The sequence below is a fragment of the Cherax quadricarinatus genome, unplaced genomic scaffold (genome assembly GCF_038502225.1).
Source record: "Cherax quadricarinatus isolate ZL_2023a unplaced genomic scaffold, ASM3850222v1 Contig92, whole genome shotgun sequence".
Classification (NCBI taxonomy): Eukaryota; Metazoa; Arthropoda; class Malacostraca; order Decapoda; family Parastacidae; genus Cherax; species Cherax quadricarinatus.
This window is the reverse complement of record NW_027195118.1, coordinates 127,054-141,131: the sequence shown is the minus strand read 5'-3', so window position 1 is coordinate 141,131 and position 14,078 is coordinate 127,054. Positions and strand designations below refer to the sequence as shown.

Here is a 14,078-nt window from a genome sequence, read left to right as displayed (position 1 = left end):
CTGAATGCTAAAGTAGGAGAAACTTTTAGAGAGGGTGTGGTAGGTAAGTTTGGGGTGCCAGGTGTAAATGATAATGGGAGCCCTTTGATTGAACTTTGTATAGAAAGGGGTTTAGTTATAGGTAATACATATTTTAAGAAAAAGAGGATAAGTATACAAGATATGATGTAGGGCGAAATGACAGTAGTTTGTTGAATTATGTTTTGGTAGATAAAAGACTGTTGAGTAGACTTCAGGATGTACATGTTTATAGAGGGGCCACAGATATATCAGATCACTTTCTAGTTGTACCTACACTGAGAGTAAAAGGTAGATGGGATACAAGGAGAATAGAAGCATCAGGGAAGAGAGAGGTGAAGGTTTATAAACTAAAAGAGGAGGCAGTTAGGGTAAGATATAAACAGCTATTGGAGGATAGATGGGCTAATGAGAGCATAGGCAATAGGGTCGAAGAGGTATGGGGTAGGTTTAAAAATGTAGTGTTAGAGTGTTCAGCAGAAGTTTGTGGTTACAGGAAAGTGGGTGCGGGAGGGAAGAGGAGCGATTGGTGGAATGATGATGTAAAGAGAGTAGTAAGGGAGAAAAAGTTAGCACATGAGAAGTTTTTACAAAGTAGAAGTGATGCAAGGAGGGAAGAGTATATGGAGAAATAGAGAGGTTAAGAGAGTGGTGAAGCAATGTAAAATGAGAGCAAATGAGAGGGTGGGTGAGATGTTATCAACAAATTTTGTTGAAAATAAGAAAAAGATTTGGAGTGACATTAACAAGTTAAGGAAGCCTAGAGAACAAATGGATTTATCAGTTAAAAATAGGAGAGGAGAGTTATTAAATGGAGAGTTAGAGGTATTGGGAAGATGGAGGGAATATTTTGAGGAATTGTTAAATGTTGATGAAGATAGGGAAGCTGTGATTTCGTGTATAGGGCAAGGAGGAATAACATCTTGTAGGAGTGAGGAAGAGCCAGTTGTGAGTGTGGGGGAAGTTCGTGAGGCAGTAGGTAAAATGAAAGGGGGTAAGGCAGCCGGGATTGATGGGATAAAGATAGAAATGTTAAAAGCAGGTGGGGATATAGTTTTGGAGTGGTTGGTGCAATTATTTAATAAATGTATGGAAGAGGGTAAGGTACCTAGGGATTGGCAGAGAGCATGCATAGTTCCTTTGTATAAAGGCAAAGGGGATAAAAGAGAGTGCAAAAATTATAGGGGGATAAGTCTGTTGAGTATACCTGGTAAAGTGTATGGTAGAGTTATTATTGAAAGAATTAAGAGTAAGACAGAGAATAGGATAGCAGATGAACAAGGAGGCTTTAGGAAAGGTAGGGGGTGTGTGGACCAGGTGTTTACAGTGAAACATATAAGTGAACAGTATTTAGATAAGGCTAAAGAGGTCTTTGTGGCATTTATGGATTTAGAAAAGGCGTATGACAGGGTGGATAGGGGGGCAATGTGGCAGATGGTGCAGGTGTATGGTGTAGGAGGTAGGTTACTGAAAGCAGTGAAGAGTTTTTCCGAGGACAGTGAGGCTCAAGTTAGAGTATGTAGGAAAGAGGGAAATTATTCCCCAGTAAAAGTAGGCCTTAGACAGGGATGTGTGATGACACCGTGGTTGTTTAATATAGTTATAGATGGGGTTGTAAGAGAAGTAAATGCGAGGGTCTTGGCAAGAGGCGTGGAGTTAAAAGATAAAGAATCACACATAAAGTGGGAGTTGTCACAGTTGCTCTTTGCTGATGACACTGTGCTCTTGGGAGATTCTGAAGAGAAGTTGCAGAGATTGGTGGATGAATTTGGTAGGGTGTGCAAAAGAAGAAAATTAAAAGTGAATACAGGAAAGAGTAAGGTTATGAGGATAACAAAAAGATTAGGTGATGAAAGATTGGAAATCAGATTGGAGGGAGAGAGTATGGAGGTGAATGTATTCAGATATTTGGGAGTGGACATGTCAGTGGATGGGTCTATGAAAGATGAGGTGAATCATAGAATTGATGAGGGGAAAAGGGTGAGTGGTGCACTTAGGAGTCTGTGGAGACAAAGAACTTTGTCCTTGGAGGCAAAGAGGGGAATGTATGAGAGTATAGTTTTACCAACGCTCTTATATGGGTGTGAAGCATGGGTGATGAATGTTGCAGCGAGGAGAAGGCTGGAGGCAGTGGAGATGTCATGTCTGAGGGCAATGTGTGGTGTGAATATAATGCAGAGAATTCGTAGTTTGGAAGTTAGGAGGAGGTGCGGGATTACCAAAACTGTTGTCCAGAGGGCTGAGGAAGGGTTGTTGAGGTGGTTCGGACATGTAGAGAGAATGGAGCGAAACAGAATGACTTCAAGAGTGTATCAGTCTGTAGTGGAAGGAAGGCGGGGTAGGGGTCGGCCTAGGAAAGGTTGGAGGGAGGGGGTAAAGGAGGTTTTGTGTGCGAGGGGCTTGGACTTCCAGCAGGCATGCGTGAGCATGTTTGATAGGAGTGAATGGAGACAAATGGTTTTTAATACTTGACGTGCTGTTGGAGTGTGAGCAAAGCAACATTTATGAAGGGGTTCAGGGAAACCGGCAGGCCGGACTTGAGTCCTGGAGATGGGAAGTACAGTGCCTGCACTCTGAAGGAGGGGTGTTAATGTTGCAGTTTAAAAACTGTAGTGTAAAGCACCCTTCTGACAAGACAGTGATGGAGTGAATGATGGTGAAAGTTTTTCTTTTTCGGGCCACCCTGCCTTGGTGGGAATCGGCCAGTGTGATAATAAAAAAAAATATTCTTTCTTGAATTCTATCGTGTTTCTCACCTTCTTTACCAAAGGAGTGGCACTCTGAACTTTCTTTGGCCCCATGGTGGCTCATTCCAAAGTAGCAATCAATAAATAAGCACAAAAAACAATGGATGAACGTGCGGAGTATTGCTAACTCAACGAGACAGAGGCAGACCGAGTCTGGTACGTGTGAGAAGCGGCATCCTGGGTGGGTGAATGCATCTGATATGGACGATTTCAAAGCAGATGTACGAAACCCGGGGGAAAATTTCGCCGGAAAAAGTGCTCGAAATCCGAATTGTACAATTTCCGCACCGGAGGAAAACCAGGGGTCCACTGAATATGCTCAGTTTTATACTAATATATTCTTGGTTGTATACTCATATTTGCCCAGTTTTATACTTATATATGCCCAATTTTATACTTAAATGTACTTATGTATGCCTAGGTTTCATTATGTTCCTTTGTCAGTTTTACTTAAGACTCAACAGTCCGATAAGCCTGCTGTCATAGAACAGGGGACACTAACCTAATACCTACCAGCAAACTATTATAGCTATCCTATTTTTTTTTTTAAGTCATGTGAAATATTCAGGCCTTCCTGCTCAAGCCAATTGACTACCACATTTCCAATCCAGGAGAGCAGCTTCAATTCCTTGGATCAAGAGCCCATCACCAGCTTCAAGGAACCTCTCTTGATGATACTTAAACCCATCAGCAGTTTAATGAATAAACATTAAAATTACACTGATCTTAAGTTCTAGAATTACACTGAACTTAATAGGGAACTTTAAAAAATCATGTAGTTTAAAGATCTTTATTAGGGAATTTAAAAAAAATTATTACATTCATGGGGAAGCAGTAAACCCATAGAAAGTCGTATAGTGCCTACAGGGACTGGAAGGTATTCATGATCAATGCAGGGAATCACATGGTTCAGCTCCTCAGATAGACCCGTAGTAGAATCAAAGGTTGGAAACAAAACATTAATACACATTCATCTGATGTTCTGATTTCATTCTGCTTTTAATAACATTTAGCTATGGGAGTGGGAACCTCCAGAAGCAACTCAATTATTATTATAATAAAAAAGAAGCGCTAAGCCACAAGGGCTATACAGCACTGCATGGCAGGAAGGGAGGGTATCAGGTGGCAAAAGGGAGATGGACGAGTAATAGGTTACGGAGAACAGCGGGGCAGTGGATGGTGAAAGGGTAGAAGGCAGCAAGAGATTAAGGTAGAAAGGGCTGAGGGGAGTGTGAAAGGTATCATCATCAGAGTTTGTGGAGTAAATCAGTCATTGTCAAGAAGTCAATGAGAGAGTCAAGATTAAAGGAGGGTCTATAAGCAAGAAGGGAAGGTAAACAGAGAGTAGAGCGGAGACGATGTTGGAGGTAAATTCTGCGTGCTCGTTGATAGAGAGGGACTGGAACTTGACACTGCTCACAGAGAGGAACAGGGTGCCTCTCCATGAGATACCCATAAGTAAGACGAGTGTGGCCAATGCGAAGGCGGGAGAGAGTAGTCTCGCAACCTCGGCACTGATGGCAAGAAGACGGCCAGTAACCTATGCTCGGTTTAAGAGACGGCCAGTAACCTATGCTCGGTTTAATAGAATGAAGTTTGTTACCGAGCAGAGTTGACCAACGTTGTTGCCAACGGGTGTGAAGGTGGGTAGCTATTACAGCAAAATAGTCCAGAAATGGAACACCTCTATATGAAATTGGTAGGTCATGTACTGCTGACCGCGCAGCAGTGTCTGCCTGTTAATTACCCTGTAAGTCGACATAACCAGGGACCCAACAAAAAACAATATCTTTATCCTTGGTAGAGATACGGTGTAGCCAAAGTTGGATACAGAGAACTAGGGGGTGAGGTGTATCAAATTTTCGTATAGCCTGTAGAGCACTAAGGGAGTCTGAGACTGCCACAAATGATGACACACGCATAGATGCGATATGAATAAGGGCTGCAAGAATGGCATACAATTCAGCAGTAAAAATGCTAGCCGAAGATAGTAAATGCCCTCGCACGATGCTGCCCAGAAACACTGCTGCGAATCCGACGCCGTCTGAAGACTTAGAGCCATCTGTGTACACAGCGATGGCATGAGAATGAGAGTGGAAGTGATCAAGAAAAAAAGAGCAGGAAGCCACTGTAGGCAGTTGGGCTTTCGAGCAAGGGAGTGAGAAAGAACAGACCCGAACAGCTGGAACTTCCCAGGGGGGTAGGGAAGTGAGATGCTACATGAATATATAAAGGTGGTAACTGAAGGGAAGACAAGAGCGAATGTAGGCGAAGAGAAAAGGGACGGAGCAAACAGGGGCGGCGAACAAATAATGTCTACTAATAACGGTGACCATTCTATAAATGGAAGGATTGCGGAGATCGTGAGAGCGTACATAGTAGCAAAGGCAATGGCGATCAGACAAGGATGGAACATTCACTTCTGCATAGAGGCTTTCAACAGGGGAAGAGCGAAAAGCTCCAAGGCATAAATGTAATCCTTGGTGATGGATGGGGTTAAGGCTAGAGAGAGTAGCAGGAGAGGCAGCTAAATAAATCTGGTCACCAAAATCGAGTTTCGATAAAATGATGGCTGAATGTAGGCAAAGCAGAGTTCGCCGATCAACTCCCCAGGAAAGATGAGCAAGGGTTTTAAGAAGGTTTAGCCGGCTGTGACAAGTTGCCTTCAGAGAGGCAATGTGAGGTTTCCAGGATAACCTACGGTCAAGGAGAAGGCCTAGAAACCTGGCTGTATCATGTTCGGGGATACGGGAGTCATAAAGGTACAAAGGATGATCGGAGATGCGCTCAAAGAGAAGGCCTAGAAACCTGACTGTATCACGTTCGGGGATACGGGAGCCATAAAGGTACAAAGGATGATCAGAGATGACAGAGCGTCTAGTGAAAGTAATTTGGGGAGTTTTGGTACTGGAAAATTTAAACCCACGCGTGGTGGCCCAATTGGAAACACAGTTGACCGCATGCTGGAGAGAAACTGAAATGAGATGACGGTCAGCGCCTGCACAAGCAATAGCGAAGTCATCAACATTGATGGCCTAATATTGGGTGGAAGAACAGAGGCCAAATCATTTATAGCAAGGAGAACAAGTGTTGGCCTCACAACACATCCGTGAGGGACACCTTCAGCTTGGACCAAGTCTGGGGAAAGCACATTGACTCGAACACGGAAATGTCTGTCAGTTAAAAAGTTCTTAAGGAAGGATGGTAGATTGCCTCGGAGGCCTAAGGAGTGGGCTTGGGCCAAAATATTATACCTCCAAGTTGTGTCATATGCCTTCTCAAGGCCAAAAAATATGGCAATAACTGAGTGATTATTCGCAAAGGCATTACCAACATACGTATCCAAGCGTAGTAAGAGGTCTATGGTAGAATGGCCCTTACGAAAGCCATATTGACTCGTGGAGAGACTGTTGTGTGTCTCTAAATACATTAAACGTCGATTTACCAGACGTTCCATCACTGCAAACTGCACTAGTAAGAGCGATGGGACGATAGTGGGAGGCATCATGTTCCGTTGTACCCGGCTTGCGGAAAGGGAGAACAATGGCAGATTTCCACAGCTGGGGAAGAACTCCTTGTGCCCAAATAAGATTGAAGAGGTGTAAGAGTACTAAAGGGCTGACTGATGTAAATGTTGTAACATACGAATATGAATGTTGTCAGGCCCAGCTGCCGATGATCGACAAACTGAGAGCGTTGCCTTCGGTTCCTGAAGTGTAAAAGGCACATTATACTGTTCTTCTCTGAGAGAAGAAAAGTCCAAGGGCACTAACTCTATGGCAGACTTTGAGGAAAGAAACGAGGGGCATAGATGGAGCCCCCGGGAAATACGTACCAGATGAGTGCCAATTTCAATGGCAACGTCAAGAGGGTTTGCTACATCAATACCGGCGACCCGTAGAACAGGAGCTGGGTCAGGAGAGTATTTACCACTCAATTTCCTCACTTTTTTCCAGACTGCACTCATAGAGGAAGCAGAGGTGATGGTGGAAACATAATCTCGCCAGCAAGTGCGTTTAGCGTCACGGATGACACGGCGAGCGATCGCATGCTTCTGCTTAAAATCAAGAAGTCTATCATCGGTTCGATTGTACCGGTACCTGCCCCATGCAGTGTGTTTCAAACATACTGCACGAGCACAAGCAGACCACCAAGGCACGCACTTCTGAGAATACCTGCCTGAGGTTTGGGGTACAGAATGAGAAGCTGCGGTATAAACTGATAAACTGACGTTGAGAAGAGGTGTAGGAGCTCATCAATGGAGGATGAAGAAGGAACTCCACTAAAAGCAGTGAGTTGTGAGTAAAGGTCCCAATTTGCCTGATCAAATTGCCAGCGAGGGTTACGGAAAGGTGGTGAATATGAAGGAGAAGAATGATTGGAAAATGATCACTGTCATGTAAGTCCGGTAGAACAGACCAGGTGAAATCTAGTGCAGTGGAGGAAGAGCAGACTGATACATCAATGCAAGAGAGAGTATGAGTACGAGGATCAAAATGGGTGGGAGTACCCGTATTTAAAAAATGGAGGGGGTGAGAGGCAAGAAAAGCCTCCAACTGGATGCCATGTGAGTCACAATGAGACCCCCCCCAGAGGAAATGGTGGGCGTTAAAATCACCAAGTAACAGAAGTGGTGGTGGTAAGGATGAAACAAGGCAAAATCTGGGATAGAAAATGCTCGAGAAGGAGAGAGATATAAAGAACATATTGTAAACCACTTATTCAAGTGGATACGGGCTGCAGTGTAATGCAGTGAGGTATGGAAAAATAGTTGACAGTACGGAATATCATTGCATAGAAGAAGGGCACTTTCATTAAAGGTCCCATCTGAGAAAGGGTCCGAAGAATACAATAAATTATAGCCTGAGATAGGGTGGAAAACAGCCGAGTGTAATTTTGGTTCTTGTAAGCAAGCACCAACAGGGAAAAACCTGGAAAGCAACATCTGAAGCTCATCCCGATTACCTCTGAGGCCGCGGATATTCCACTCTAAATAGGCCATGATTGGCAATGAAGAAAATACCAGGAATCTATAGGGAAGGGCACCTACGGACTAGAGGGGTTAGAAAAGTCAATGTGCGGTGGCATCGGAAGACGTTCAAGCAGCGAAGGAACAGAGCGTTGAGAAGAATGGAGTTGTGGAGATGGAGGAGAGGGAAGAGAAGGAACAGGAGGTGGATCAGTGTCCATTGAAGGTTTAGTCTCTGCAATATATTCTGAAATGGCTTCAAGTGTTTCTGAATTCAAAGATGTATGGGAGACAATATTGGAGGTAGGAGGAGGAGGGTGAGTAAAGATTGGGTCAGTAATGGGCTGTACCAAAGTAGAGGGGGACGAAAGAGTGTAGGGGACTGGAGAAGAAGTATGGGAGGGGACAGAAAAGGCAGAAACCTGGGAGGTGGCAAAAGAGGGAGAAACTTGGGAGGGGACGGGGGTGGAAGGCATAGTACGAGGAGGAGGGTGAACCTCCACACTTGTAATAGAGCTAGAGAGAGGGGAAGAACTAGGCACAGAGACTGGAAAGGTAAAATGCAGAGGTGGAAGAGGAGAAGGAGGGGGCAAAGAAGATTTGAGCATTAGGGTTTTTTTGGACTTCTGAGAAGTAGAGGGGCGATTGGTATAAGGTGTCGAACGAGGTCTTGTCGATACCGGGGCTTGTGAGGAAGGACACGAAGATGTGAGAGCAGACTGAGTTGTAGTTGGGACATCAGAGCCCAGGACAGCAAAAGGATTAGATACCGGAGTGGCTATGGGAAGGGTAACAACAGAAGATGGGACCCCAGATGTGGGGGGACATTTTGAAACACAAGAATAAGAAACACGGGATAGTCTCCCTTGGAGGCGGAGATGAGAAACTGCCATAGCGTAAGGGAGACCTTCTGCCTCTTTGAGGGAACAGATTTCACGCTCATTTAAGTAGACCTGGCAACGGCAAGAATACAAAGGGTGAGCCTCATTACAATTAAGGCAAGATGGAGGATGACTGCAAGACATATTAGAATGGTCGTCGGCACCACAGACTGGGCATTCGGCTATAGATCTGCAATATTTTACTGGGTGACCAAAACGCCAGCAATTTCTACACTGTTGCGGTGAAGGGTCACCTTTCGAACTTGTAAGAGATGTCCCGCGACATAAACAGAGGACGGGAGCTCACGGCTGTCAAAAGTTAATCGAGCCACATTGCAAGGGTATCGTCTCCGCCCGCGGGCAGGAAGGACATAAGTGTCTACTTTGAGGATTGGGAGATCCTGGAGTTCCAGCTGTTCAAGAATGTCATTGCTACATGACTGGAAATTCTGTTGGACTATGGTATGGGGCAGAATGACAGTACCACTACAAGAATTGAGAGAAAAATATTTTTCAATAGTGATAGGAGTAGTATCGATATGCGAATGGAGAGAAAGATCATGAGCTTGGGTAGCATTGTGGACAGTGACGATGCGCATACCGCTCTTGAGAGCATGAAATGAAATATCTCTACCAACATGGCGTAGGAGCGCTTTGCCAATACTATGGTCAGAAAGACAGGCAGAAGAAGTCAGTCTTAAAGTAAAGAATTTAGTCCATTGTGTGGTCCGAAACTGAGCGTGGAGAGGGAGTGTATGACGTGTCGGTCTTTTCTGAGTAGAATGGGAAGGTAACGAAGGAACATCATCAGGAGATTGTCGTTGGCATTTAGGAGTAGGACCGGAGTTGGTCTGTCGTGAAACGGGCTGGCGATTCGAAAATTGCCGTACCATAGAGGGAGAGGCCGGAAGCATAGTCAAAGGAGAGCGAAGGCCAGACAAATTGAAGGAGTCAGTCGAAGCCCTGGTACCTGAAGCGTGTGAGGAAGGAGCACCAGCAAGAGGTACAGGGGCATCAGGAGTGTCCGAAGAGTGGTCAAAAAACAAGGTAGGGTCAGAGTGGGGTGCGGTATCAGGAAGGGGCCCGGGGGTAGTGGGTTCATGGATTGGGTTCTCTATGGTTAGGTACTCCTTTGCTTTTTGTTTTTAAGAAAAAAAAAAGAAAGGAGAAAAGAAAAAAAAAAAAAAAAGAATAAAAAAAAGGGGGGAGTGGGGAGGAATAGTTCCCAGGAGGAATGAAAGGGCCGGAAATCTCCCTCCACGCCCAAGAGGACCTCAGCACCACTAGTAGCGCAGATGCAGCATGGAACCCGTGTCATACCCTACCCTTCATGCCAGTAAACCAGCAATCCCTGATAGCAACCTCACATCTGCCGAGCTACCTTGGTGGACAAAAGAGAGGGCGGCTGGATATCCGCCACAAAGCATACCTCCTTCGGCCACCGCCCGTAGAATCTGAAAGGTGGCTTCCAGAGATACACCCGTCATCTGAAAGGCACCCAAAGCCACTCTCCGGGATACCGGAGAGGGATTGGGACATCCCCAGGCAATCCAGATTCCACTGCAAACTACGCCATCGCCAAGAACCTCAATGGAATGGGATGGACCCCGGTACCCTTTCCCCTACCTAGGAACTAGCGCGCCTGTGGGAAAAATCCCAAAGACCAAAAAGAGGAAGGGCAAAAGGGAGGGGTGGGGAGGAGGAGGAGGAAAGGGAAAAGGGGAGGATGGCGAGGACGGGATAGGGAAGGGGGGAATGGGGGGTAATTAGGTTCGGTCTGAGGAAGGAGACTGACAGGTCTAATTCCTCAGGCCAAGAGCCTCTTCACCACGCCAAGGAGCCCCCCTTGAAGAGGAGAAGCAACTCAAGGTGTGACGAACTTTTGTTTCTGTGTTGCATGCCCCCCAAAAAATTTTTATTTCATACAATACACTTCCAGACAAGCCTGACCCCAGGCCAGGATCAAGGAGCTTACCTGGAGAGGGTTTTGGGGGTCAGTGCCCCTGCAGCTTGGTCTGAGACCAGGCCTCATGGTGGATCAGGGTCTGATCAACCAGGCTGTTTCTGCTGGCCACATGCAAGCTGATGTAAGAACCACAGCCTGGTTGGTCAGGTACTGACTTTAGGTGCCTGTCCAGTGCCTTCTTGAAGACAGCCATGGGCCTATTGGTAATCCCCCCTTATGTATGCTGGCAGGCAACTGAACAGTCTTGGGCCCCAGACACTTATTGTGTTGTCTCTCAGTGTACTCGTGGCGCCCCTGCTTTTCATCGGGGGAATGTTGCATCTCCTGCCGAGTCTTTTGCTTTCATAGGGAGTGATTTTCGTGTGCAGGTTTGGTACCAATCCCTCCAGGACCTTCCAAGGTATATCATAGAAAACTTAAAAGATTATTATGACTTCAACCAGAGAAAAACACTGAAGACCCTCATGACATAGTTGTTAATTTTATTGATGGAGCACTACACCCTCAGATATACAGTTGCACTTTACTGAATTAAAACTCATATGTACTTGAAATTTAAATTTGTGTGGCATGATCATTTAAACATCTGGAAGACCGACACAGTTCTTCCTCAGATAGTTTTCCTGCATCTTACTAGATCACATATAATGTCTAATGATCATACAACACATTGATAAAATTTATGATGTGAATGAGTCAATTAAATTTAAATAAGAAGACTTTTAGACAATGAACACTGATATGATTTCTAACTTGTATGAATTCTAATGTGTCTTACTAAACTAGATTTTTGTGAAAATTTTTTCGAGCACACTGAACACTGGTACGGCTTCTCTCCAGTATGAATTCTCATGTGGTTTACTAAATCAGACTTTTGGGAAAAGTCTTTTAAGCATTCTGAACACTTATATGGTCTGTCTCCAGTATGAGTTCTCAGGTGACTTACTAAATGTGATTTTTGAGAAAAGTCTTTTAAACATTCTGCACACTGATATGGTTTCTCTCCAGAATGAATTCTCATGTGACTAACTAAATCAGACTTTCGAGAAAAATCTTTCAGACATTCTGAACACTGGTATGGTTTCTCTCCAGTATGAATTCTCATGTGACTTACTAAATGTGATTTTTGAGAAAAGTCTTTCAGACATTCTGAACACTGATATGGTTTTCCTCCAGTGTAAGTTCTCATGTTACTTACTAATTCAGAGTTTTGAGAAACATCATCCATATATGGTTTCTCACCAGTATGAGTTCTCAAGTGACTTATTAAATGTGATTTTTGAGAAAAGTCTTTCAAACATTCTGCACACTGATATGGTTTTTCTCCAGTATGAGTCCTCATGTGAATTACTAAATCAGACTTTTGAGTAAAGTCTTTTAGACATTCTGAGCACTGATATGGTTTCTCTCCAGTATGAGTTCTAAAGTGATTTACTAAATGTGATTTTTGAGAAAAGTTTTTCAGACATTCTGAACACTGATATGGTTTCTCTCCAGTATGAGTTCTCATGTGTGTTACTAAACATGATTTTTGAGAAAAGTCTTTCAGACACACTGAACACTGATACTGTTTCTCTCCAGTATGAATTTTCATGTGTCTTACTAAAAAAGACTTTTGAGAAAAATCTTTCAGACATTCTGAGCACTGATATGGCTTTTCTCCAGTATGAGTTCTAAAATGAATCACTAAATGTGATTTTTGAGAAAATTTTTTTAGACATTCTGAGCACTGATAAGGTTTCTCTCCAGTATGAGTTCTCATGTGCTGTACTAAATTACATTTTTCAGAAAACTCTTTTAGACACACTAAACACAGTTTTTTTTGGCCAATAATACTCCAGGTTAGAGAAACACACTGAGACTGTTCTGAAGAAGACTGCTTTAATGAGTGTGAATGTTTATATAATTGGTCTCCAACATGAACAACTGTGCACTGTGTTGCTTCAACACACTGTGTTTCAAGTATTTTTGACATAGTGAACAATAATATTCTTATATATTAAATAAATTACTTAACTAGAGGAAATTTTGAGAATATTTTATTACAATGAAAATTAATATCTCTGTAATACTCTGTTATAAATATAACAAACAATAAACCTGTATGGGTAATATAGTGTCTGAAGAATAGGAAGAGTGACACAAGCATACCATATTTCGCGGCTTATTAGATGCATTTTTTTCGATAAAATGTCTCCAATAACCACCCTGCATTCTATAAACTGAAGGTCAGTGACAGGAACTATAAGTTTGGGGTGTGCTGTAGCTTTTCCAGTTATGTCCGATGCTGAGCCATTGAAACTAAAACAAGTCTTATGAACCGTGTCTTATAAGCCACGAAATACGGTATATTTCCACAACTGGGCCACATTAACCTTATGACACTGCTGTTGGCACTATAAATGTTGTATTACCAACACTGTTGTTACAACATTGTGATTATTATTAATACTGTAGTTAGTGCTGTCAGTCAATTATTAACAGTGTTAGAATTCTCAGTTAAGTAGCACTACAGTATAGTGTTCTCTGTATTAACACTACAGTGTTGTCACTATATTAACACTGCAGATAGTGCTGTCACTGTAGTAACACCGTGGTTAGCAGTGTCACTATTACTGTAACAGTAGTTAGTATTGTCACAGTATTATTAACACTTCAAGTAACATTGTCCCTTTTATTAACAACATAGTTAATGTTGTCACTGTATTAACACTGTAGTTAGTGTTGTCACTGTATTGCCAACACAGTAGTTAGCATTGTCACTATATATACATTAAAGTAATTACAGAGGTTACAGATGTTTTATACAGTTGATGTTGGCACTACAAGGGGCAGCCTCTGGTACCAGGATGACCTGCAGTATTGGCACTACAAGTGGCAGCCCCTGGTACCAGGATGGCCTGCAGTACTGGCACTACAAGGGGTAGCCTCTGTACCAGGATGACCTGCAGTACTGGCACTACAAGGTACCAGGATGACCTGCAATATTGGCATTACAAGGAGTAGCCTCTGGTACCAGGATGACTTGCAGTACTGGCACTACAAGGGGTAGCTTCTGGTACCAGAATGACCTGCAGTACTGGCACTGCATGTGGCAGCATCTGGTGCCAGGAAGACCTGCAAAATAAAACTGAAAATTTATAATCATATTATAGGGGAGAATGTGGCAGATGTTGCAGATGTAAGAAACAGGTTACTGAAAGCAATTAAGTTCTTATGTGGATAGTGAGGTTCAGGTTAGAATATGAGGGAGCTCATTTCCCAGTAAAAGTAGGCCTTAGACAAAGATGCATATCACCATGGTTGTTCAATATACATGTATTTACAGATGGGATTGTAAGAGAAGTGAATGCTTGGGTGTTAACAAGATGTGTGGGATTGAGAGATAAAGAATTTAACACAAAGTGAGAATTGTCAGTTACTTTATGCTGACGACACTGTGCTTTTGGGAGATTCTGAAGAAAAACTGCAGAGGTTGGTGAATGACTTTGAGAAGG

General features: G+C 43.4%; 1 protein-coding gene across 1 annotated transcript in view; it reads right to left on the bottom strand.

Moving 5' to 3' along the window:
- Positions 1 to 3,539: 3,539 nt before the first annotated feature.
- The window catches only part of LOC128684131 (zinc finger protein 84), an 82,323-nt gene continuing 71,784 nt past the window's right edge, over positions 3,540 to 14,078 (bottom strand). The window contains exon 2 of the mRNA XM_053770287.2: positions 3,540 to 13,698. Coding sequence (XP_053626262.1) covers positions 11,330 to 12,556 — 1,227 coding nt within the window. The 5' untranslated portion in view covers positions 12,557 to 13,698 and the 3' untranslated portion in view covers positions 3,540 to 11,329. The remainder of the gene's footprint in view (positions 13,699 to 14,078) is intronic.